Genomic DNA, 26,994 nt, shown 5'->3' with positions numbered 1-26,994 from the left:
ACCAAATCGTGACTACTCGTCTGATGGTAGGCCTACTGCTGGTATTATCATGGAAGAGATAATAGTGAGCCCTATCATTACTCAAAAATCATGTATCGATCATTGTTACATCAATCCTGCATTAGATCCCCAAATGGATCCTGCGTCAATTTTGAAGGCTCAACCAACGTCCATTGCGCCAAAGGACCAAGACATCAACAATGACGCAGAATCTGGAATCCTAATGTCATTTCATAATATTCACTATACGGTACATTACAAAGAAGGAAGGTGCAAGAAAGCTGAAAAGACAATCCTGACAGGATTAAGGTACTCTATTTGAAAATTAGTTAGTTTTTCAAATTACCCTGTTAAATCATTACTACATAAGGTACATGTGCATGCACCCATTACCGTCAATCCGTCTTGTTAGTGGGCCAATTCCCGGATTAATACAATTATTTTTACACGATTACTACAGATATATTGTGTGGTATTCGCCGTCATATTCACTACGACGCATCGACACGCCTGTTAGCAACCCATTGACTTTGTTTTGTGATCATTTTAATCGTGGTTCCGAACACATATAGCAGTTAAAGCCATAATACATGATCTTCTAATTATAAATCTATAAAATTAATCAACTTTTTCAAACCTGATTTTGTTGACATATTTGTAATGTTTACACATGTCCCAACTAAAGGGTACATGCCCATGAGTTTCATTCAGGGGCGTGTTTGTAACACGGCACAGCGCATTAGTAAAAAGAATAAAAAATACTAAAATTTTCACCGGGGTTCGAACCACTGCCAATTTCACTGAATGCTAAAGATGCCTATGCTGTGCCACGGTGACTGTGGTTAACATTCGGCGATTTTCAAAGATATACATATCAACACGTTTCTAGTGTATTGAAAATCATTTTGATTTTGATTTTGGTAGGAATACGGTCATAGAAAGACATATGACTCTACTTGTCTGTTTGTTTTTCATTTAATACAAATTAATTTTGATGAATTGAACTGGTACAACTCTTAGCACTCGTGATAAACGACGATTAATTTAGTAATAATAAAATGAAAACGCTGGGTCATCCACAACGTCCTTTGTAATTTATGTCAAAACCTGGGGAGGACCACACACGTCCGTGCTGCATGTATACGTGCTCAATCGATACTCAATGATCCAGACAATAGCGTTTGAATTTACCGCCCTGCTTGACACATCTTGTCACTTGCGGGAAGATATACTATAGGCCTACCCTAATAGCTTACAATAGATACCCCACCGTAAATAGCTCTGTTCGTTATCTCGCTGTGCTAGTTTATACACGCAGCGTACGGACTTTTGAACCATATTTTGTTCAAAAATGATAGGAAGGGACTGTTTTCAGCTAAAATGTTGGTTATCAGCAGATGCTTAATGATACCGGGAAGTGTTGCAGAAAGGTAAGCGTACTCTTTATTTATTCAAAATATGTATATCAATAAATTTAAATTTGAAATCCAAAAAGTAAATGTCAGGTCAAAATTCTCACCTTAGAATTATTGTGAAATAAAATCAAACCAAATTTAGGCTCCGCAAACAACGTCCAATTATTTCCACTGGTGTTTGCTACACGTGCATATAATAAATTATGATTTGGGGCTAATTTGAGAAGAGTTAATGCCTCGAGTTTCAAAATACACCGAGTGATGTTTTTTGATCAAAAACATCGACAATTCAAGACTCTGTAAAAACAAATCAAGAATTTTCTGGGATAATTGCAACTAAGTGCAATGAAAGTTATGATCTAAGCTACCAGATGCATCATTAATTTCCTGACTATGATATTTAGTTGTGGGAAAAGATTACTTTAATGTTTTGGCGGGATTATTTCCCGCCAAAAATTTCAACCAAAAAGAGCATGTAGCCTTAAACATGAATGGTGAACTATAGCCAAATGCGCCATGTTTGTCAGGTCAGCAGAGCAATTTTGACATGACATGTCATTTAATATTGTGTTTTCCTAAACCTTTTTAACGGAGCCTTTTATTTTATTTTATTGTCCCATAATATTTACGTGTGTCAAAATATATTTACCCCATCCCCTTTTTAGGTTTTTTTTTGGGGGGTGATGTTAGGGTGCTAATGTGTGTGCCTATCGTAGCTCTTTTTTGTTTGAATATATTACTTTGTTATGGTGTCTGTTTTACTTGGGTTTGCCCTGTCCTGTCTTGTACTGTCCTCTCTGCCCATACCCAACAATATACTTGGCACAATAAATTTGAAGCCAATTTTGTCAATATTATCTGTTCAGTGTTGAAATCATACCTTATTCATTTCTGTATTCTTTGTATCAAAATGTGTTTATATATATTTTTATTTCGGCCACAAGATATTATTGTACATACTGTTTGGTAGTGTTTATTTCCATCTTGTTCAGATTAGGCGCCACAATTTTCACGCTTTGCGTGTCGTGTTTTAAAGGCATCCACATCTCGTCTCATCTCTTTTTTGATTTTATGGTTTATAAATATCTTAGTAATAATGTATTCTTTTCCTGCATGTTCCATTGATAACAGTGATGCGTATTGAGATGAAAACAAATAAACTTGAACTTGAACATGTTATTTTATGTATTGTTTTAAAATGATGGGAATATAATAAACTGAAGTTAATTTTTTGTTGAGTTTCTCGGTTTAATCTGTTAAATGAAGAAATCCTTTGACATTTGTTGTGTCTTCCTAATAAACACACTGACCCAGTATAAGGTAGACTTGTTATGATTATACTGGTATTTGCTAGTATATAGCCTATAGTAGACCTATAAATTTAATAATTTATCGACTGAAAACCCATATTAAGCCTTTACTCATGTTATCTGAACAATCTAACACTGCAAGATATATTATACAATATCATGCATGTATATTAAAAAATGGTTGGAATGAGAAATTTTGAAGTTAACATGATATTATTCTTTCTTTCGTTTGCCAAAGCGATTTGTTCATTGACCATTATTTACTGCCCGGGTTTACTGGCTATCTGTAAAAGCACTCAATAAATAATGCTTGTTATTTCATATTAACATAAACATCCCATCCTCTTTCACCTTAATGTCACTTTTTAATAACGATTTACGAAAGTTCAAACGTCCAAAAGTGCTCAACTAGTCAAGTTCGCTATGAAGGATAGTTCGTAGCATTTAATTCACGGGAGATACACATTTTCGACTAACCAGCTCCTCACCTTCATTATAGCCATCGCTTATATTCTGTTGTGGCGCTGAAGGTGGTAGAGGGTGCAGTGGTGTAGATTTCTTTTTGACATTGGGGGTGGTGGTATTGGAAAAAGGTTCTTGAAATATAGTGAATCCGACACCATTTGGTGACAGAATAAGTTTATGGTATTTTGAAGCTAAACTGATGAAATATTGCGCAAGAGTGGAATAAATTCATGCGTAGCGCGAAAAAAATTGGGCTTTGGGGGCTTAAATATGAGGTTAATTTGGTCAGAAACCCCCATATAGGCGTCAACATTTGGGGGGGGGATGATTATGTGGACCATGCATCCCCCTGGCAAAATATTGGGGGATTTATCCCCCAGTACGAACAAACATAAAGGTTTTCATTACATTTGAATTTTATTTTATAAGAGGGTGGTGTGATGTACTCGGAGTAATATAATTTGATTTACACTTAAAACCGTTAAATCGCCTCTTGATTTAAAGTCAGTCAGATATCGATTATTATCATGGAACCTCCTAGATAACACAATGTGATCATTGCATTCCATCATATGAAAAACTCTATTGCTAAATGGGATTGTAAAGGAATGAGCTATTAATAGAATTGTGACTTTCCGATTTGTAACTATCACTGAAATGTAAACATGATTTCGGGGCAAATTTTATTTAAGTGTTGTATTGGGCTGTTTTATGAGATTACAGTCTATGTGCCTTCAAAGGACGGTACCTGCAAACCAGTCATTTAGTGGTTTGAGTACGTCAAAGTGCGCTTCTTTCCCCCAAAAGACTCTTCTGTCAACTTGCTGAAGTGTGGTTTATGTACCTACACGTCTGTCAATAAAGTGGCATAGAGTAGGTGTATTAAACTGCTTCTGAAAACGTGAGTGCGAATGGCGCAAGCAGCACTGTTTTCAAAGTTTTCATCTGTGCAAGGATTTTGTACGCAAAAGATTATAGAAGCCTATAGTGGTCTTCATGGGACATTATGTTTGGATAATACTTCAAAACACTGATCAGTGGACACTGGTTTTGAACACTGGTCAAAACAATTTTGAACATATCGCGCTGCACTATCAGGTTGGACTAATCACCTGTGCATGTCTGCAATCATAGATCCAAACCCCGAAGTGATTGTTATTCTGTGTTGTACCTGTTCAAATATTGTTCAATCATACTACAAACAATTGCAATTTCGCTTCTCAGGAGTTGGGCTACTTTTTACACTTTCGCGCATGTCAAGCTTGCATTGCGTAAAATCGACTTTCATGATTAGCAATTGTAAAAGGAGTGGTCATGGCGTAAATGTGATATGCAGTAGATGATAGAACACTTTATTTGGTGTCTTTCCTAGTCCAGATTCAAACATCATGTCCGATTTTACTTTAATCGTCCGAGTTGCACCACTTTTTGCCAATTTCGCACATCAAGTGATGATTAGTTGTTTGGTTATCAAAAACTTCCTTCACCCAATGGAATTTGGGGAGCTGCATAGATAATTGGGGGATGTTACAATCTAAGTGTGAATAGGTCTGCGCCAGGCTCGGCTGCAACTGGCCTAGATGATGCGATCTGATTGTGATGATTCACCATGGCAGCGAAATTACAGCGCTTTGAATCCTTCAAGATCTAGCTGGAAAAAGGCGCTATATAAATCCGAAATTTATTTTATATTATTTTGTATACGATTCAAAAAAACAACCAAATCCAGCATTTAAAATGAACCCCCACGAAGTCCCTGAAATTTGCACGTAAAACTTTCCATATTGACCAGGTAAATCTAACTGAAGGAATTTAAATGATACACATGTTTTTTTCTCAAAATCACATCCCATGGACTTGGGTGGGTTTTGTATTCATATATTCATTTGATACAATCAATAAGTGACATGTTTGCCTAATAATATTTTCTAAATTGTATAACTTGTTTTGTTACAACCTGTACGTGAATTATATGTCAGTGTGTTTGTTGTGTACATACTATCGACATAATTAAAATTTGAATGATACACTTCGATGACTGCAAGTGTATTGAAATGTCCGACAAGCCAAAAACATGTGGCCAGTGTTTCATACACAGTTTGTTGAACTGTCCAAATTATCTACATGCCAGAAAATGGGGTTAGTGTTAATAAAGTTTGTTGAACTGTCCAAATTATATAGATATTGTGACCAGCATCCACGTTACGTTATTTTATATACTCGACAGTTCATCAGACTTTGAAAAAAAGAAATACAATGGGAATTGTATTGGAACAACAGACAAAGGCTAGACGTATAATGAACTGTTAATGAGGCAAGGAACCACGGAGTGCGTTCAATGCGACAATTCACTCCTTGTTGGAGCGTGGTGCTTTGTTCGTGATTCAAATTCGTTCTTTTGAGACTTTTTCACATTAATATTTCAACGTTTGTTTGTTTTCAGTGGTGTTTTCAAACCAGGCCTAAATGCTATAATGGGTCCAACTGGAGGCGGGAAAACAACGTAAGTGTATCCAAATTACTCATGAACATCATAAAATATATCATTTGTGACACAGCTAAACAAATCAATAGGGGTGTGTGCGTAACGGCTTTCAGGCTAAACACGCCCTCACACCTAAATTGGAGCTAGAACTTGCAATAAAAGATACAAATCTGATATATTATCATTAACAAACCATTAAACGATATATAGGTTGATATAGAATATTGCCCATAGGGCCTGCACTTTGGCTCGTTTTTTGCAGGTTTACATGGTCCAATAATCACAAGATGACTGACATGTGGTAACAAAGGAAGCAGTCACTGCAATTTGATTATGTCCCATATGATTGGCCATTCAAGACACCCCTGTGAATATACTATAGCGGCCTTTTCAAAATATAATACCTGTTTGCTTGACTGCATTGACAATACCCGGGAACAATACACACAGTATATGTATTGGACAAACTTTTTACAATAAGCATGATAAGTGATAATGTGACCTCCAGATTTATACATCGTTCGTCTCGCACACTGACAACATTTGATTGAATGGACTGTAGGCTACTGCGCCGTGATTACGGTGAAGGACACAGGTTCAAATCCTCTATACCCATGTACAGTTTATCCCTTACATAACCTATATGTCTTGAATACGCTGGCAAAGTTATGTAATAATCGGATTAATGCTATATAGCAGTAGGTAAAAACAAGTTTTGAATAATCCGCGCTATAAAGTCCCATTCAGTGATCCCAGCGAAAGTGAAAAAAAAAATCAAATTGTTACGTTTATAAATTGTTTTAATGAAAAACAAATGGCAAAAAAACAAAACAGGAAAACGACAGTATATTGACGAAGTTGAAGCCCCATTCAAATACATGTAGCTAATTTATATACTGTCAGTACCGGTATATAAATTACAGACTCACGTAAATGCATTATTTTTTGTCTTAGACACACGGCTTTCGGCTGAACCACTGCACTAGCAAGCTATGTTAGCACATCTATGACAATGACGAAAGGTACAAAATCAGCCATAGGCCTTTAGATAGCAGAAGACACCAAAGTGGTGTTTTATGACCTTTGACATTCTTTTGTGGCGAGTGACACGGTCTTTCAATTCACGCCGAGTGTCCTTGACAGGTTTGATATGCTTCTGCCCCAATAATCCCAAGCAATTGTCTGAAACTGCTCCTCGGATCAAAAGAACTCAGTCCTCAAATGATAGTCATAATAATGTCCAAAATATAAAAATTACTGACTATCATTGAAGACTGAGTTCCGCAGTCTAGTATCCAAAATCTGAATTTTGATGATTTTTACGATCGCCGGGATGAAAAAAAATCAAAAAATCACTGAATGGGCCTTTAGTTCCCTCCTCTCCTTACCCTGGCAATATAAATCAAAGAAAAATAAAGAAAGAAAAAATAAAACAAGAAAAGAAAAAAAAAAAAGACAAAGAAAATTAACCAAATTAAGGGATCTGGAATGAGCGTTTTGAGCGTTTCGATAGTATTTTTGTGGGACATGAGAGCACATCAGACATATCGAATTGCATTCTGAATACGAAGAATGTCTTTTTGATATCAAATAAATTTCATTGTTTGAAATTCACGATACATGTATAATACAATTTTTATGACAAATTATTAAAATTTGATATTTTTCACATTTTTGATATATAACAGTCCTCGAAGTAAATATCATAAATCTAATGTTATATTCTTAAACAGTCCTTGGCATACCATACATGTATAGGCCTATGTATAGTAAATTTGTCTGATTTATCTGTTTTGTGCTGTTTAAGCAAATAGTTAAACATAATTTCCATAAAATGTAAGCTTTTACTGTCAGATATGTCCCCTTTTAATTTTGAGCAGAACAAGTGAGGTAAAGCAAAGAAAATTGGAATTTACTACTACTAGCGCCAATGAATGTTATACGATTGTAAAACGGTACGATCCTCTGGGGGTGGGTGGGTGTGTGTGTGTGGGGGGGGGTGTCCTGCACGCGTATTTTTTTTCTGCAACTATAACGGGACGCAATACGATACCGGTATGTTATAAGAATCAAACTTACAAGAAAGATGGCTCTTGTCAAATCCTACAATTCTGTCAGAGAAATATGCATATTTGCATTAAATTTTTAATTAATTTACATAATTGATTAACTAATAAATATTTTATTTAATGATTTACCATAATTCCAAATATGTCAAACAATATGTCAAATTAAAGCTAATAAATGCTTTATAAATTGGTCAGAGCGCATTTTGCAGAATGCATTTAGTACTTTAGTTACATGATTTTTGCTATACACCCATAGGAGCTGTACTTTTAAAATCCGCGCCTAATCAATAATAATAGTCTTTCACTCCATTGTCAAAGTACTGTGCTCCCTGTAGCATTATGGAGTGACCAGGTCCTAGAGTGTGATGGTTTTGTAGCAGATGACATTGCTCATTCAAGCCTGTCAAGGTCAGTTAGTAGCCACTTGCTGAATGGATGGCCATTATCAACTATCAAAGAGATGCATTGTGCAGCTGCCAATCACAGTAGAGGTTTGATAACATTTTGTTAAAAACCCAAATGTGATATAAGGACAATGCTGTGCATGTTGGTACTTAATTGTTTGGATTCTTACGTTGAAATTCCCTTGTATTAGTATTTTTATGTGTAGTGTATAGTGGTCATAAATTATATAGCTTTTAAATTTTGGGCATTTTTTGCTCTGTTGCACTGTACCATTATGGAATTTGAGTAAATCAATTACCGACACAAGCAGGTATACAGTGTATTATTTTATTTTTATTTCGTATCTCAGGAGCACAGCTCACTTGGTAAGGCATCAGAATGTTGTACACTAGCGCTTCGAACTTTAAATCGGAAGGTGGTGAGTTCGAGCCTCATCACGGTCACATTAATTTTATAAACCAAATATTGTTCGAACTTTTCATATTTGTTTTTCTTTTATTGTTTCTTTTCTTTGTCTTTTTTTTTTTCTTGTTTTATTTTTTTTCTTTATTTTTTTTTAATTCATATTGCCAGTGTAAGGAGAGGAGGAACTAACGGCCCATTCAGTGATTTTTTTCATCCGGACGATCGTAAAAATCATCAAAATTCAGATTTTGTACAAGACTGCGGAACTCAGTCTTCAATGATATAGTCAGTAATAATCTTTTGGTCATTATATGACTATCATCATTTGACGACTGAGTTCTTATGATACATCATCCGAAGAGCAGTTTCAGACAATTGCTTGGGATTGTTGGGGCAGAGGTTATCTTTTGAATTCTTTCATGACCACTGAAGCAGAGTTAAACCTGTCAAGGACACTCGGCGTGAATTGAACTGACCATGTCACTCGCCACAAAAGAATGTCAAAGGTCATAAAACATCAACTTGGTGTCTTCTTACACCACATTTGCCATAATTCATACTAGAAATGCTTGCTGTTAGAATAAGAAAAATGTTAATGCTAAATTATTGCACATTCTAGGGAAGCGTGGTTACTGTTTTGAAATAACCGAGTGAGAGGGTTTTCAAGAAAATATTTTTCCTGTCAAAACTGAAGCATCCTCTGTATAAAAGAAAATATGAATATTAACTGCACATCATAATTATTCGTGATACCCAAATGTGGCACATTTGAGGTCGTTTATGAGGCAGAGAATTTTATTTCAATTTTATATACGCCAAAATATTTTTTAATTGAGCAAGAATAAGGATAGAAAAAACGTTAAAATTCTATGTATAAATAACATTAGACCCGGCAAAAGATTACTGTTTCGTTTTTATGGTATTCTAATCATTTATTTCCCGAAGAAACATTTGGGGTCTAAAATGGATTTTTTATGTAATTGATAAAAACATCGAACGTGTATACAAGAAAAATGGTAGGTTCCTCTATAGTATTTTACTGACCATGCTAATGTACTGACACCGTGCGAGCACATGTCAAAATCGATATAATGTATTGTCCATATAGACGCGCATTTATCATTTATTATTGTCGGATTAACAACAATTGAGCGCTATTAATACACATTAATGTTTTTAGGCAAATAAAATTCCAAAATATGGTAAGTTTTCTGCTTTTGCTTGTCACGTGGTAGGCCTATATTGAAGTTGCGATTATATCTTCAAATAAGTTTCAAATGGATTCCATCAAGACAAGTGGACGAGTGGTCTAAGGCGCTAGGCTCATAGAGCATATCCAAAGCGGCGTGGTGGCGCCGTGAGTTCGAACCCCGCCTCTGCCAAACTTTAATAGAAGTACTATTAAAATTAAACTTTTTTTTAAATTTCATATTGGGGAAATGTGACTGGGAGAATTTATGTATGGCGTGGAGTGGTGTGGTGTCTTCTGCTAGTGGTTCAGCCCTAAGCCGTGTAGGCCTATTTAAGACAAAAATAATGCATTTACGTGAATCTGTAATTTATATACTGACAGTATATAAATTAGCTACATGTATTTGAATGGGGCTTCAACTTCGTCGATACTGCCGTTTTCTTGGGTTTTTTGCCAATTGTTTTCATTAAATTTTTTTATAAAAGTAACAATTTGATTTTTTTTTTCACTTTCGCTGGGATCACTGAATGGGGCTTTGCAACGCGATATATTCAAAACTTGTATTCACCTACTGTTATAGCATTAATCCGATTATTACACAACCTCGCCAGCGTATTCAAGACATCCAATGCAAATAATCACCTAGATTGTGACGTATCATACCGTAAATATGGCGGAGTACTCAAATTCATTCAACAAAAGCATGATTACAAGCTATTGCAATCTACCGCGACAGCTCGTCTCACACACATAACAAATGCACTATACGATCAAATAGGTTGACGAAAACGTTTGATTGAATGCACTGCATTGTGCCATGATTACGGTGAAGGACACCGGTTCAATTCCTTTGTATGGAGCCAATCAATAATTTCACGCACATCCTCTATAGCTCTCTATTATTGCCCAATTATTTCCCGGGATGATTGCACACTGTAAAAGAGTTATTGTTATAATGTTTGATGAAATCGTGTTTAACTACCGTATTTGCTTAAGAACGGCACAATACAGATAAAGCAGGCAGATTTACTACATGTGGTACATGTATATACATATAGGGAATGTGAGTCGAGTATTACCTAATTATAATAGGGGCGTATCCAAAAATTAATTCACGCCCCTTTCAAATGTCGAGCCAAAGTGCAGGCCCTATGCATAATACAAAATTATTGTAATGGGGGGGGGGGTCAAAAACGAACTCCCTCATTTTTTTCTGAAGGTGTCAAAATGCTCCGGAAGATGAGCGGCTTAAAATAAGACCCTGCCCTAAGCTTTTTGAAACATCTCCCTTTTTTCAGTCTGTTTATCCTATATACCTATTAGAAAACACTATGCTTAATTGGCGTATAAATACCTTATTTATGTGAAATATATTTGCAGTCTTTTAGATATTTTGGCTGCTCGTAAGGATACCAGGGGACTCACAGGGAGAGTGCTCATCAATGGTAACCCGCTACCATCGGATTTCAGACTGATTTCTGGATACGTCGTGCAGGTAACGTCATCGGTTATTACTAAATTTTATTATTATAGCAAGACTTTTCCCCTTGCATTATAACAACTCTTTTTACCTGCAGTGATGTAGATAGGTAAATTAATTGATGAATAAATAAACAAAAAATACAATACAAGTTATAATATCACTTGAATTATTACAGTAATTTTAATGGCTAAATATTGGACTGCGTACCCACTATGATACAATAGAGGATAGAAACACAAAAATTCCTGGCAATCTTATTCTTGATTTGATAGCTAAATACTATTTTACTAAGCAAAAATTAAGTTGCTATCATTCCTAAATGAACTAGGGCGCATGTAGAAATGCTTTTGAATATATATACACAACTACGTACTCTTACGATTATTTTTCGAGATATGGGCTTTCAAACAGCGCCATCACCATTTCCGATCCGGGGAAAAAGTGTCAATGGGTTAAACAGCAGTACTATCATACTGCTGGCCGATTGGGCATAAACTATGTAAACTTGGTATATTAATAATAATAAATTTAAATCAAAAGAAAAATTCCAAATGTTCGCTGGCATAGTGCTAGTTTCAGGGTTCGTCGGCTAAGCGAAATCTATAGTTTTCTGTTAGTTACAACCACAAATTCTTGACCCCTCCAAATAAAGTCGGTTGAACCAGCTCACTCCACTGGTTCAACATAGCGCAACGAGTCTGTATGTTAAACATAGATTTTAAACAGTTCTCTCAACAAATATTTGACTTACTTGATATTTCATCCCACATCCATGGGATTTCATCAGAAAGTGAGGTAGAGCGGTAAACACCTAGTCATGTGACCCACGGGGTAACCCGGGGTCACATGACGTGATGACCGGCTTGTATACGCTGGGCCTTTATAGTCCTGGCCCTGTCCTACAGACCCGTATACATTTTTCAAAGAGGAAAGTTTGAAAGTTGATTTGAGTAGGGTATGCATAGGTCTTCCAAATTCTACTAGGTGGAAAATTCCAAACCCGGGCAAACTCTGTATATGGCCATTTTCAAAATGGCCGCCAAAATGTACTTATGAACCAGGTAAAATGACAATAACTCTGAAACTACTTGACCTAGAGGGGTGACTGAGGTGTCTATCCCCACTAAATCAAGGCTGGCTGATTGAATGAAGGGGGTTTCATGGATATCTGAGGTCCAGGACACCTGGAATCCAAGATGGCCGCCCGTAGCAACCATAATCATCATATTAGCCAGATGATATGACAATAATTCGGAATCTGCCTGACCTACAAGGGTCATTGAGGTGTCTATCCCCACTAAATCAAGGCTGGCTGAGTGAATGAAGGGGGTTTCATGGATGTCTGAGGTCCAGGACACCTGGAATCCAAGATGGCCGCCCATAGCAACCATAAATCATCATATTAGCAAGGTGAAATGACAATAATTCGGAATCTTCTTGACCTACAAGGGTAGTTGAGGTGTCTATCCCCACAAAATCAAGGCTGGCTGAGTGAATGAAGGGGGTTTCATGGATATCTGAGGTCTAGGACACCTAAAATCCAAGATGGCCGCCCATAGCAACCATAAATCATCAAATTAGCCAGGTGAAATGACAATAATTCGGAATCTGCCTGACCTACAAGGGTAATTGAGGTGTCTATCCCCACTAAATCAAGGCTGGATGAGTGAATGTAGGTGGTTTCATGGATGTCTGAGGTCTAGGACACCTGAAATCCAAGATGTCCGCCCGTAGCAACCATAATCATCATATTAGCCAGATTAAACGACAATAATTCGGAATCTGCTTGACCTACAAGGGTCATTGACGTCTCTATCCCTACTAAATCAAGACTGTCTAATTGAATGAAGAGGGTGTCCTGGTTGTCTGATGTCTAGGACACCCACAATCTAAGATGGCCGCCCATAGTAACCATATAATATTCACATTAACCAGGTGAAATGACAATATCTCGGTAACTATTTAATCTAGAAGAGCAATAAGGTGTGCCACTTCGCTAAATCAAGTCACACCAAATCCAGATGGCAGTCATAGCAACCACTATAAACCAAATGAAATGTCATTAGAACCTATGTACCTATGAAAATCAAGGCTAGTTTCCATGGTTATCTGAGGTCTTGGACACCTAAAATACAAGATGGCTACCCATAGCAACCACATGCATATTTCCACAGTTATAACTCTTGCAAATGATTTGACTCAATACAATACAATACAATAAACGGAATTTATATAGCGCCTTAGCATAAGTATGAACAAAGCGCTTTACAATGATCTTAAAAGTACAACTTACACTACATCTTAGGCTACAGTAAAATGTACAACAATTAAAATAAAAACTTAGTTTGGAAACAAATAGGTTTTCAGATTAGATTTAAAAGTGGCCAGACTATGTGACGTACAAAGTTTTACAGGTAATTTGTTCCAGAGAGCTGGCACAGAATTGCAGAAGGTATTATTCCCATATACTCGGGATATAGGTACATGAAATGTTGCCCACTTAACCAATGTTACGTTATTGATTGTTAATTTTGTTTGTTAATGTTACAGGTGAGTAGAGATTGACAGATATGACAGAGGAAAAGGAAGAAAGTACATTTGAGATCGATGGACTTAATCTCCTTATTCCCAAACCTGTTCATGCTCCTCCAGACCCTGAAAATGTATCATTTGTTAAAGAAGAGCAAAGAACTCTTGCAACAGGCATGAGGTGGGCTTAAGGACCCTCATCTACCTGATTCCTCGGGTGGTATGTGGACGTTTCATGTATTTGTATATCTTTTATAACATGCAATCATGTTATGGTACTTGAATGTATAATCAGGTCCAAGAATCTTAAGCTTTTTGTGAACATCATCATCTTTGAGTTCAGCTACCTCTCGTCACTGCTCGTACACGTTTCCTACCAGTTTCACCACTCTGAAGTGGCTGTGATGTCTTGCTCTTCTTTTGACAAATGATACGTACATTTTTCAGGGTCTGGAGGAGCATGAGCAGGCTTGGGAATAAGGAGATTAAGTCCATCGAGGTCAGATGTACTTTCTTCCGTTTCCTCTGTCATGCCTGTCAATCTCTACTCACCTGTAACATTAACAAACAAAATTAACAATCAATAACGTAACATTAGTTAAGTGGGCAACATTTCATGTACCTATACCCCGAGTCAAATCATTTGCAAGAGTTATAACTGTGGAAATATGCACGTGCTTGCTATGGGTAGCCATCTTGTATTTTAGGTGTCCAAGACCTCAGATTACCATGGAAACTAGCCTTGATTTAGGTTCTAACTGAACTCAAAGATGATGATGTTCACAAAAAGCTTAAGATTCTTGGACCTGATTATACATTCAAGTACCATAACATGATTGCATGTTATAAAAGGTATATACAAATACATGAAACGTCCACATACCACCCGAGGAATCAGGTAGATGAGGGTCCTTAAGCCCACATCATGCCTGTTGCAAGAGTTCTTTGCTCTTCTTTAACAAATGATACATTTTTCAGGGTCTGGAGGAGCATGAACAGGTTTGGGAATAAGGAGATTAAGTCCATCGATCTCAAATGTACTTTCTTCCTTTTCCTCTGTCATATCTGTCAATCTCTACTCACCTGTAACATTAACAAACAAAATTAACAATCAATAACGTAACATTGGTTAAGTGGGCAACATTTCATGTACCTATATGCCGAGTATATGGGAATAATACCTTCTGCAATTCTGTGCCAGCTCTCTGGAACAAATTACCTGTAAAACTTTGTACTTCACATAGTCTGGCCACTTTTAAATCTAATCTGAAAACCTATTTGTTTCCAAACTAAGTTTTTTATTTTTAATTAAGTTGTACATTTTACTGTAGCCTAAGATGTAGTGTAAGTTGTACTTTTAAGATCATTGTAAAGCGCTTTGTTCATACTTATGCTAAGGCGCTATATAAATTCCGTTTATTGTATTGTATTGTATTGTATTGTATTGAGTCAAATCATTTGCAAGAGTTATAACTGTGGAAATATGCATGTGGTTGCTATGGGTAGCCATCTTGTATTTTAGGTGTCCAAGACCTCAGATAACCATGGAAACTAGCCTTGATTTTCATAGGTACATAGGTTCTAATGACATTTCATTTGGTTTATAGTGGTTGCTATGACTGCCATCTGGATTTGGTGTGACTTGATTTAGCGAAGTGGCACACCTTATTGCTCTTCTAGATTAAATAGTTACCGAGATATTGTCATTTCACCTGGTTAATGTGAATATTATATGGTTACTATGGGCGGCCATCTTAGATTGTGGGTGTCCTAGACATCAGACAACCAGGACACCCTCTTCATTCAATTAGACAGTCTTGATTTAGTAGGGATAGAGACGTCAATGACCCTTGTAGGTCAAGCAGATTCCGAATTATTGTCGTTTAATCTGGCTAATATGATGATTATGGTTGCTACGGGCGGACATCTTGTATTTCAGGTGTCCTAGACCTCAGACATCCATGAAACCACCTACATTCACTCATCCAGCCTTGATTTAGTGGGGATAGACACCTCAATTACCCTTGTAGGTCAGGCAGATTCCGAATTATTGTCATTTCACCTGGCTAATTTGATGATTTATGGTTGCTATGGGCGGCCATCTTGGATTTTAGGTGTCCTAGACCTCAGATATCCATGAAACCCCCTTCATTCACTCAGCCAGCCTTGATTTAGTGGGGATAGACACCTCAACGACCCTTGTAGGTCAAGCAGATTCCGAATTATTGTCATTTCACCTGGCTAATATGATGATTTATGGTTGCTATGGGCGGCCATCTTGGATTCCAGGTGTCCTGGACCTCAGATATCCATGAAACCCCCTTCATTCACTCAGCCAGCCTTGATTTAGTGGGGATAGACACCTCAATGACCCTTGTAGGTCAAGCAGATTCCGAATTATTGTCATTTCACCTGGTTAATATGATGATTTATGGTTGCTATGGGCGGCCATCTTGGATTTCAGGTGTCCTGGACCTCAGACATGCATGAAATCCCCTTCACTCACTCAACCAGCCTTGATTTAGCGGGGATAGACACCTCAATGACCCTTGTAGGTCAGGCAGATTCCGAATTATTGTCATATCATCTGGCTAATATGATGATTATGGTTGCTACGGGCGGCCATCTTGGATTCCAGGTGTCCTGGACCTCAGACATCCATGAAACCCCCTTCATTCAATCAGACAGCAATGATTTAGTGGGGATAGACACCTCAATCACCCCTCTAGGTCAAGTAGTTTTAGAGTTATTGTCATTTTACATGGTTCATAAGTACATTTTGGCGGCCATTTTGAAAAATGGCCATATACAGAGTTTGCCCGGGTTTGGAATTTTCCACCTAGTAGAATCTGGAAGACCTATGCATACCCTACTCGAATCAACTTTCAAACTTTCCTCTTTGAAAAATGTATACGGGTCTGTAGGACAGGGCCTGGACTATTATCATATTGGGCCATTTTGAGGGCCATGATTCAAAATATTGCTTGGCAGATAGCATTCCCGATTTAACAAAAATAAGCTAATTATAGTAAAAACTGTCTTAATAGCATGTTTAGAGGAACTTTCCGTTAGAGAAAAAAGCTGGAAGAAAAATAGATGTAATATAAAACAAAACAAACAAATCAAAACAAAAACATTAATTTTAACAAAATTAAGTTTTCAATAAAAAATTATAAATAAAACTTAAATTCTTTTGCGCATTTCCATCATATAGGAGGATGTTGTTATGACAACACTCACCGTCCGTGAGAATCTAACTTTCTCAGCAGCTCTGCGTCTTCCTTCCTCAGTTAACAAGAAGGAAAGAGAACAGAGAGTGCAAGATGTCATACAAGAACTTGGACTTCAAGATTGTGCTGACACAAGGGTATGATAAAGACGAGGTCATGGGGATGAGGATTGGGAAATAATTGACAAAAAGAGACAAGAAAACAGATGAGCAACAATCAGGGAGAGTGATAAATTTGTTTAATGCGTGAAAGAGGTATAGCGAGAGGGGGGAGGGATCGAGAGGGAGAGAGAGAGAGTGAGATAACAAGAGATAAGGTTTAACGTTTAACGTGAATTGATAAAGGTAGAATAAAGAAACGTTGTGGCGATGATCATTGGTTTTGACCTTTTTACGATGTTAAATACATAAAGGTCATTGACCATACATCATAGATAGTGTATACTATTCTTTTTCAATATCCGTGCATATTACTGAAGTCGGTGCAAATGTAATTCTTGATCCCTGTATAATATAAACCAGATAAATGGAATTAGAGCATATTTACTCTTTTACCCCTGCATAATTTTGTAATTATTCTGTGGATCATTTTAAGGGTCATGGAATCAACTACCGGTTCGAAACTGGCCGAGTTTAATTTTACCATACATTCCAACGTGTTAAAAAAATCGGATATCTGAGATTTTTGTTGCATATTGAAAATTGGAAATTGTCCGATTCCTGATATTTTAAGATATTAAAACAGCTTGCAGCGTGTATCTTTTAAAATCATTTGCAGATCGGTGATGAGTTAATCCGCGGTGTGTCAGGAGGGGAAAGGAAGAGGACAGGCGTTGGTATGGAATTGATTATCAAACCGGGAATTCTGTTCTTGGATGAACCAACTACAGGACTTGATGCGAGTACTGCAGGATCCGTCATGTCATTGTTATCACAGTAAGATATATGTTACAGACCTAGTCTGACAAATAAGAGGGCCTGGGTTTGATCTCCCCCACATTTTACTGAATTTACTGTTATTATCTTGCCCGGCTACGCTCATCAAAGTTGAATGTTAACAATTTTGCGCAAAAACATTACAAGACCCCCCTGCCTGTTATTGTAAATATACATTTTTTAAAGTTGTACTATATAATTATTTTCACCCCATGACATAATAAACCTGCAACAAACAATACGTACAGTATTCGCCAAAAATAGCTAAAATCCCATCAAAGACCAACATACCGTAAGTTTGAGTAGTGTGTAAGATAAAACATTATCCGTCAGATCAAATAATTGTCACAAAATTTTATAAGGTTTGTCAAACTAAGATGTTGTAACAAAAAGAAAAGAGTGGACTCAGTGTTCACAATCACCCAGCGGCGCACGGAGGCCCCAAGCGGGGGTGCAAATCGTCCCGCTGAACAGCTAAATAAAAATGACTTTAATATGGGTCAAAAAATTGGGGCCTAAAATCAGGCCCATACCACGGAAGATGCACATTTTTTTTATTTATCAATCACTCTTTATTCATTAAAAAACACAAAGAATGGAAACATGAAACCCAGGACAGGGTTTGGGAAGACCCAAACCCATGCAGGGTAGACATCAAAAACAGCACAAATAACAATTAAATATATAAAACACATTTCATCAAAAAGGCAAGGTTAATAGAAAACATGAAAGCCTGGTAATGGGAAGGATGATGCAGAAGAAAGTGAAATCCTCCAGAGGATGAGCTCAGCATTTTATGTAGGAACAATTCTCCCAAACAGCATTATGCCGCGCATTCCAGATGGTATAGCTTGCGAGGAGGGCGAGCTGGCTGAGCTCCTTCTTCAGAGGTTTGACTTTCTTCGTGCTGGCCTGTAAAATTGATTTCAGACGATGTTCGTTTTCGTGAGTTATGAGGCCACGACTGCCTACTTCGATGCAAAACAGTTGACATTTAAAACCTTTGTCATTCAGATCGTGGATGAGATGGGAATATTTGGTTTCTTTCCGGTCGTGGGCTTTTTCAATATTTGTTTCAAAGGGGACAGTGGTTTGGACGGAAGATGCATATAGAGGTTAGCCGTGTTCTATAAGCTGCATATCGTACCAGCGACTCCTATACCTTGTTTAGGACTTTCAAAAGAAGTACCTGCATGTGCAACCATGACTATTTCAAAATAGCCCGCCAAAGTCATGCAGGTAACTCCGAGGTCGTGCATTGAATTAGTTTGAATGAGGTATACTACGGGAACCAGCGCCTTTTGTTAGAAGTCACGCATGATTAAAGTGGATAACCTCTATTACTATTTTTGGCAAATTTTGACCCGGTATTTTCAACCAGAGTGGACAGCTTGCCCTTGCTCCACACCCACCCACCCCTCACCCGGTCAGTACACCGCTGCAATCAACTCCAAAAACGTTGCTTTTGATTATTTTGCAATGTACTTTGATAATTTGTGACAGTTCACGGCGAATGAGCCGTAAATTCCTCCCCTGGTCAATTTTGTTTTATTTCGTGTTTAAAAATAAACATCATAAACTTAAAAATGGTATATCATTTGACTTCAAACGATATCCAGAAGCGGGGTTATGGTTTGTTAAACTTTGCTCCTTCAACAAAATTATAGCTTTTTTCATTTATACATGCGTCTACATGCTGGCAATAAATATCAAACAGTCATAATTGGCGGTCATTTCAAATCATCCCCAAGTCAACGAGGTTTAATTGTTGGTTATGCATACCTATACAAAATACAATGCCTGGTAACCCACCACTTGAAAAGGATTTAGCAAAAGCAAACAAAGACCAGAGCTATTAAAAGTTCTATAGCCATCTAAGGTAGAAGCTTATCCACTTCAATAATAGGATTATTGATTGGTGTTGTGACTATAAAAATGAGTCAGATGTCGCGCCAGCTTAAGTTACCGATGAATACGACCTTCGTACACATTTTATACCGTAACTCAGAATACAATTTAGGGAATTTACGGCTCATTTGTGCTGCCGGGTCACATTTTATTGTCACGTGTACTTTCATCATTGCATAATTTTAATTATGCAATGAAAAATCCTGGTTCGTCGAGATCTGGCTCGGCGGACGTGGATAACTGTTCTACGTGATATAATACAGGGCGTCTGTAAGAACAGTGTTTTTGTTTAATTTAATACAATAATTTAATACAACAACAATGTTTTATTGTTACGATTTCAAAAATCTTCTTCGTTTATATAGGCTAAGTCGGAGAGGACGCACCATCATATTTTCGATACATCAACCGAGGTTCCAAATTTACAGTCTTTTTAACAGACTGCACTTGCTTTCAAGGGGTGAAACCGTTTACCACGGAGCGACTACCGATGTCTTGGATTTCTTTGCAGCAAATGGTAACATAACACTTGTCAGATTTATCAAAGATCTTTACTTATTTGAACTTTGTTTATATCATTCGAAATCAAACGTGTCCAATGGGACCATTCAAGTTCCTGATTTTGGCTTAGGTTGAGGTCACGTGGTTTCCCATTGTCGTAGCTAAGCTATCAGTGGAAGTTTCTATTGATAGCTTTTTTTCAATCTTTTGTTACAAAGTTTTATCTGTTTCACTTTTAGTTTCTAACGTATAATATGATGATAGTTTCCTAGTTTGAGATCAGTTTATCAAAGTAGACAAAAGAAAGTCTTTAAATTTTGCAGTGTAGTGTTTGCGAACAGAGAGAGCAATTAGATACAGCTGTTGAAAAGGCCTTTAAATGTAAATAACATTTTGGTAACTTGTGTGTGTTTAGCCCCAGCCGGCCTCAAGAGTCTTGTTTTGAGTTTACCAGGAAAACGTGCTATTAACCAATAACTTTGCTATTTTGCAGGCTATGTGTGTCAGGAACATGATAACCCGGCAGACTTTCTCCTTGATTCCATTCTTCAAAATCAATCTATATCAAGCACAAGCGCAACTGGTGCCGTAGGTAAAAAGACAGATTCATCTCATTTTAACAATCCAAAATAACGATAAAGCCCAATATACGTTACTAATGAGTGTATGACCAGCTATTATTAAGGGAACAATCAAAACTATCGATGAAGCCCAATACACGTAACTATAGTTCCGTTAAAGAGCTGATCCAACTGACATATCAAGGAAGGAGTTTGTGAGGTGGCAAAATTAATTTTCCCGGTAGACACCAGTTTAGCAGGTATTCATATGTTCAGTAGCCGATAATAGTTCTTCCATTTGTATTCAGATAGCAATGAAGTCACAGGGGGAAGATTATGTAATTATGATACGGTGAACATACAAGGTACTGAAAAGAAGGCTAGTCAGCGACAACCGCCACTTTGTGAATGCTTCAAGAAGTCGGATTTCTACACTCATATGGCGACCGAACTTGATGCGTATGAAAATTCAAATTTGACGAAGTCACGAAACAAGAATTAAGCTACAAAACCTCATTTCTAACACAGGTATTATATTTGTATATTTTATACTTATAAAGTAGGTAGATACGAAGGTGGATCCACTCTCTAAAAGAATAAAGTTCCCTGTTTTGCAAACTGTTTCAACTGGGGGCTCGGGCTCCCCAATAATGGCCAAGTCTCATTTTTTGTGCGGGAAAAATTTTCATTAGGGCCACCGTGGTAAACAACTAAAAATCCGCCCCTGGTTATACCTACCCAGCAAGCACAAAAATGTTAATGTTATAAAAAACATTTAAATGTCGGGTTATGTAAAGATCAAGAATGCGTTTTTAAAACGTTATTATAAAATGATTTTGGGCAAACATTTTTGCAAAATATTTTGTCAATATTTAAATAACATTCTGTGGGAATGTTTTTTTCATCACGTTTTCAAAAATGTTTTATGAATGTTATCAAAATGTTTTTATACCCTTTATATAACCCGACATTTGAGCCTTTTCTGTAAAACGTTGTGTGTTTGCTCGGAAACAAAACAAAATTTACATTTGGATATCACACATACACGTTACACAGCAAACTTATTCTACACAGAGCCTCTGGAAATTGATAGTTAAAATTGTAAAAAATAAAAAATAAATGGAAATGATTAAAGATAGTTGAGTATTTTAAGCAGTAATATAACAGAGCAAGACATTGGTGAGTATGAGTGCCAGTATTGGTACGTTTTGGGATTCATCTTTTTTCTTTAAACAATATACTACGTTTTCCTATTTTCTTGATAGCTTACACACGTTGGAAGGAGAGCATTTCAAAACGTGCTTCGAAGCAAATTGACGATGAGACAGGTCAGTGTCATTGCATGAGTCTCTAGGGTTGACTCGCGAAATCCCAATGAGGAGAAACTTTCACCCTTCGTGATGGTTCTTTTTAGAATTTACGAAATATAGTTTTAAAGTTTTGACATTGAATCCTGCGACTTACGGTAAGCTGCTGTCCCATAGAAGCCAACGATAAAGACAAACATCGTGTGACATTATTTTACCTTTGCGCTTGGGTCTGCAAATTGTGGCTACCAGGGGACACTTCAATATGAAATGGATATAGGTGTAGGGCTAGCACTTTCGCCCGAAGGGGCATTCGATGAGAGCAAAATATCACAAAAATTGGGTCTTTGGGTGAGTTGGCATTCGGTGAGAGCATAATGTACAAAATAGGGGGTCATTAGGTGAGAGACGGACCATTTGGATCTAAATTAGGGAGGGGGCGGTGGGTGCGAATATGACCTTTTTTAAATGGGGTCTTTGGGTGAGAGCCAAAAGAAGCCTCGAGAATTGAAATTTTAGTTCTAAATGGCTTCAAATGGCTTGTTATTTAGTAACAAAATCAGTGATAGATGACTCGTTGCATTTCAAATGACAATAATTTTATGGGTCTTTGGTGACAGATAGAACGGAAAAATATGGGGTCTTTGGTTGACAGAGCATATGCTCATAAAATATATGGGGTCTTTGGGTGACAGCGATGCTGTAAAGGGTGGTCTTAACAGCCATACATACGCGTCACCTCCCAAGTTGGAGTGACCCCGGGGGCTACCCTCTTGAAAGCGGACACATTTTATCGTGTTCTTTGGGAAACATAAAAATTCAAACGGCAATAATAGCTAAAACTAAATATTGACCGCATAAATGCTCGCAGACCAAACACTCGCGCCACCAGTACAGTATCCAATTGCCAGTACATTTCTTCCAAAGGGATGTGAAAATAATTTATTATTTCCCATATTGTTCATAATTATTTGGGACAAACATCTGTAATCAAATGACCAAGATTATTTTTCTTTATCGAATTACCGTTTTTGATGTTTGTCATACAAGAATGATAATAAATAAAATTCTCAATATTTTATGCTGGAATTGCGACAAACTAAGTCCAGAGACCTCAAGAATTGTTTGATGCCTACCCGAGACAAGGAGATATGCAGCTCAAGAAAGACTTCTTGAGACACCTTCAAAGATGCATTATATAAATGGAGTGCTCATATGTATCATGGTATAAGGGTGAAATAAGGCTACGAAGGTGACTGTGCGGGTGCTCTTCCAATGAATTTACTTAGTATTCCATGGAAAAGATCATGATAATAATAAGTGATTATTGTTTTAATGGGGTACTACACCCCTGTGGTAAATTTGTGACTATTTTTGCATTTTTCACAACAATTAATAACACACTGGTAACAAAAGTTATGTATATTATTGGGGCAAGGAATCCAATTACTACACTGAAATTTCAGTGACTCAAGACAAGCGGTTCAGTAATGATAGGAAATGAGGTACAACCTAGCGGTACCTCATTTTCTATCATAAGTATCAAACCGCTTCTTTTGGGTCACTGAAATTCCACTGTAGTAATTGGATACATTGCCCCTATATTATACGTAACTTTTGTTACCAGTGTGTTATTACTTTTTGAGAAAAATGCAAAAATAGTCACAAATTTATTGAGGGGTGTAGTACCCCCTTAAACTTGTTACTACAGTCATAACACCGCGAACAACCTTTATTTATAAATAAGTAATGGTAGTAACTTAAATAACAAAAGGATTACTTCTTAGTGATATGTTTATATTGTCGGCTTATATTCTCAGGCGTTCATGTCATTGTCATGCAGTATATTGGCAGGCATACTCTACTTCCAGTTGAGCGGATTGCCGGCGAATGCAATTCAGGACAGGTTAGACATTATAAATCACATTACGTCAGGTTTATCACATAGTGGCGTATCATAAGGAAAACTGTAAAGTGCATTTCGGAGAAAAACGAGTTTGAAAAATGTCGATTTGTAACAAGTTTGTTTTTTTATGTTGTTGCACTTATTTCGAATTCATTGTATGAAAACTGTTCCCAAGTGTTCAAAGCACCTACTATATCTATATTGACTTCACATTTCAGCTTTAAATGGTTAAAAAGGATTACAATACGTTAGTATGTGAAACGACAAAATGCCATAGGAAAAAGTGCATCATCTAGTGGTGTATCCACGATACTACACTCTGTGATACACCTTTTACGAAACAAAATCACATAGTGGCGTACCGTGATCATGTGATCAAGATAATCCACTATGTCATGCGCCTTTTTTCGTAAAAACTTTCGTAAAAACTTTTTCTACATTTGTACCATTCTTTAACTATACGTCAATTTAATTATCTAATTACTAGTTAATTACTTAATTTACAGGCTTGGGACTTGGCGTAATTGAAAAGAGCGATGTTTAAAACATAAACAAAAATGGCAAAAATGACCAAAAATCACGATACGTCATTATGTTATGAACCCGACGAAATGAGGCCTTGAGGTCAAGTTTTCCATGCACAAGTGGATTTAATGAAGCATTCTACATGGCAACGCTAACCATGCATAATTTGTTTGATTTTACATGACGAACCAAGATCAGTTTCGTTACAATTGGCCTCTGTGGTGTCTAAAGTTACTGTATCCAATGAGCGTGGAAATTATAAACTCGTTGCTAAACAGCTGTCTGTCTCAAAACAAATTGAGCAAGTGAAAAGCGCCCACTGTGGCAATTAGAAAATATCGTTTTGACATGATGCTTACATCAATGTCAAGGGCGCAGTTTTAGCTCTTAAATACCGTTTTAATGCTTGTTTTAATCTCGAGATATGTTAAATTAACAAATGAAGGGTAAAATCACAATTGTGCCACTTTTACTAGGGAAGAAGGCTGTACATGTAAATCGTATAATGTATGATGTTGATGCGTCTAATGCACTCCCTCCTTCGGGGCTCGTGCATTAGACGCATCAACATCAGCGTGCGTGCATTATTTTGTCTAATTTCTCTCCCAACAAGTAATACCGTTCATTAACCTATAAGTGTGCAATATTTGTTTGTCTTTAAACATGTCTTGAGTGACAAAGAAAACAGTATTTACCATGATAAAATCACTGACATGCACATGTATTTAATTTTACATCAGAATGTGAAATATGAATCTTTTATCGGATTTAAGTGAAAAAAGACAATCATTATACTTGGGAACCACACATGATAAAACAGAAAAAGCAGTAAACACAATTTTGTATTGTTGTGAAATTGATGCATTCTTTTGATTTCACGAAGGAACTCTTGATAGCTCTTGATAAACTTGATGCTATCATTGATTTACATGTACAGCCCTCTTTCCTAGTAAAAGTGGTACTGTTGTAATTTTACTCTTCCGTTGTTAACTAAACATATCTCGAGATAAAAACGAGAGAGCTAAGACTACGCCCTTGACGTTGATGTAAGCATCATGTCACAACGTTATTTTCTAATTGGCAAAAGGGCGCTTTTCACTTGCACAATTTTTTAGACGGGCTAGTCTGCACAGTTAATAAGGTACCACAATTTTGTTACATGATCCCACAGATCTTGATCGATGACCATTCTTCATAGTGATGCTTGTCGATCCAACTTCTGTACACCAGCAGAGGGTGCACCAGCGCCCATAAGAGAATTTTTGCGTGACTAAGATAATATGCCCCTTCGTCTCTGTTCATTATCTTAGTCACATGTATTATACGATCTTTGTCTGGACGCTAGTGCGCCCTCTTTTGGTGTACAGAAGTTGGATCGACAAACATCACTGCACTGTGAAGATGGCTATCGCTGAAGATGGTCGAAATTGTCGGTTTAAAACACGGTTGGTTTTGACCAGATCATGTATTTACAAATTACAAACCTGTTCAAGAATAATATTATTGTATTGGTTTGAGATCTTTCTAACATCAAACTAGTACCAATATAGTACCTGGGAAAGCAAAATGGGATTTCTTTGCAAAAATAGAATTTCTTTGAAACCTCTTTTATTTATTTATTTATTTATTTATTATTCATTAGGCATTTCAACAGAAATATACAGCAAAATTAGACCAGCAAGCAAGGGCTGCCATTGCCCAACAAAAGTGGCAAATGAAGCACTGACATCTAAGAGATGCGTGGACCCCACCCTTGCAAGCTGGTCATGGAAATAAACAAAGTATTGCACTATAAATACACATAAAAATTACAAAGATTATTAACACATTAAAAGTACAAACATTTTTTAAAAACAGCACTATGTTAAAAGCATGAAGCCCCAAGATCCAAGAGACACAATATATTGCACTTAGCCAAGCAGGATAAAAGACACCACAACATAATGAGATAATGCCCCCCCTCCCACCCTATCACCACAACAAAACATAGATGGCACCAAGGATTAAATTTCTTGAATGGACTGAAAGTAGTCTCTCAAGTGGGATTTGAAGCAAATTTTTAGCCCACTTCAAAACCCGGCTGACTGCATGCACAATAAATCGGGGTCAAATTACGCGGTGAGTGTAACCCGCCGACCGATAATTTTTTATTACTATTACTTTCCAGAATTGGTGCCTTGTTTTTAATAGTTGTCCAACTCGTTATGTTGAACATGGGTACACTGAATGCCTTCATTTCTGAACGAGTCATATTTTTGTAAGTATAATCGCTTTCCTTGTTAGTGTGTTTATAGTGCAAGTAAATATACGGTGTACCTGGCACATATTTTGTGCTGAAAGAAATCACTAAGGGATTGAATCAAA

The 26,994-nt window shown here is 37.0% G+C and overlaps 1 protein-coding gene across 1 annotated transcript; it reads left to right on the top strand.

Moving 5' to 3' along the window:
* Positions 1-24,085, top strand: LOC140171150 (broad substrate specificity ATP-binding cassette transporter ABCG2-like). Its single transcript, XM_072194338.1, has 10 exons — positions 1-309; positions 5,634-5,693; positions 11,127-11,241; positions 16,973-17,125; positions 17,766-17,923; positions 20,197-20,348; positions 20,826-20,924; positions 21,201-21,420; positions 22,158-22,220; positions 24,020-24,085. The coding sequence occupies exons 1-8, from the start codon at positions 50-52 to the stop codon at positions 21,392-21,394; spliced, it is 1,191 nt and encodes a 396-aa protein (XP_072050439.1). The 5' UTR covers positions 1-49; the 3' UTR covers positions 21,395-21,420; positions 22,158-22,220; positions 24,020-24,085.
* The last annotated feature ends 2,909 nt before the right edge of the window (positions 24,086-26,994 follow it).

Source organism: Amphiura filiformis, chromosome 15, assembly GCF_039555335.1.
Source record: "Amphiura filiformis chromosome 15, Afil_fr2py, whole genome shotgun sequence".
Taxonomy (NCBI): domain Eukaryota; kingdom Metazoa; phylum Echinodermata; class Ophiuroidea; order Amphilepidida; family Amphiuridae; genus Amphiura; species Amphiura filiformis.
This window is presented reverse-complemented; position numbering and strand designations above follow the sequence as displayed.

Excerpts from the sequence above, each read along its gene's own strand:
- LOC140171150 (XM_072194338.1), top strand. The coding sequence starts at position 50 with ATGGAAGAGATAATAGTGAGCCCTATCATTACTCAAAAATCATGTATC. Across the intron at positions 310-5,633 it reads ACAATCCTGACAGGATTAAG|TGGTGTTTTCAAACCAGGCC; the intron begins GTACTCTATTTG and ends GTTTGTTTTCAG. Across the intron at positions 20,349-20,825 it reads GGATTTCTTTGCAGCAAATG|GCTATGTGTGTCAGGAACAT; the intron begins GTAACATAACAC and ends GCTATTTTGCAG.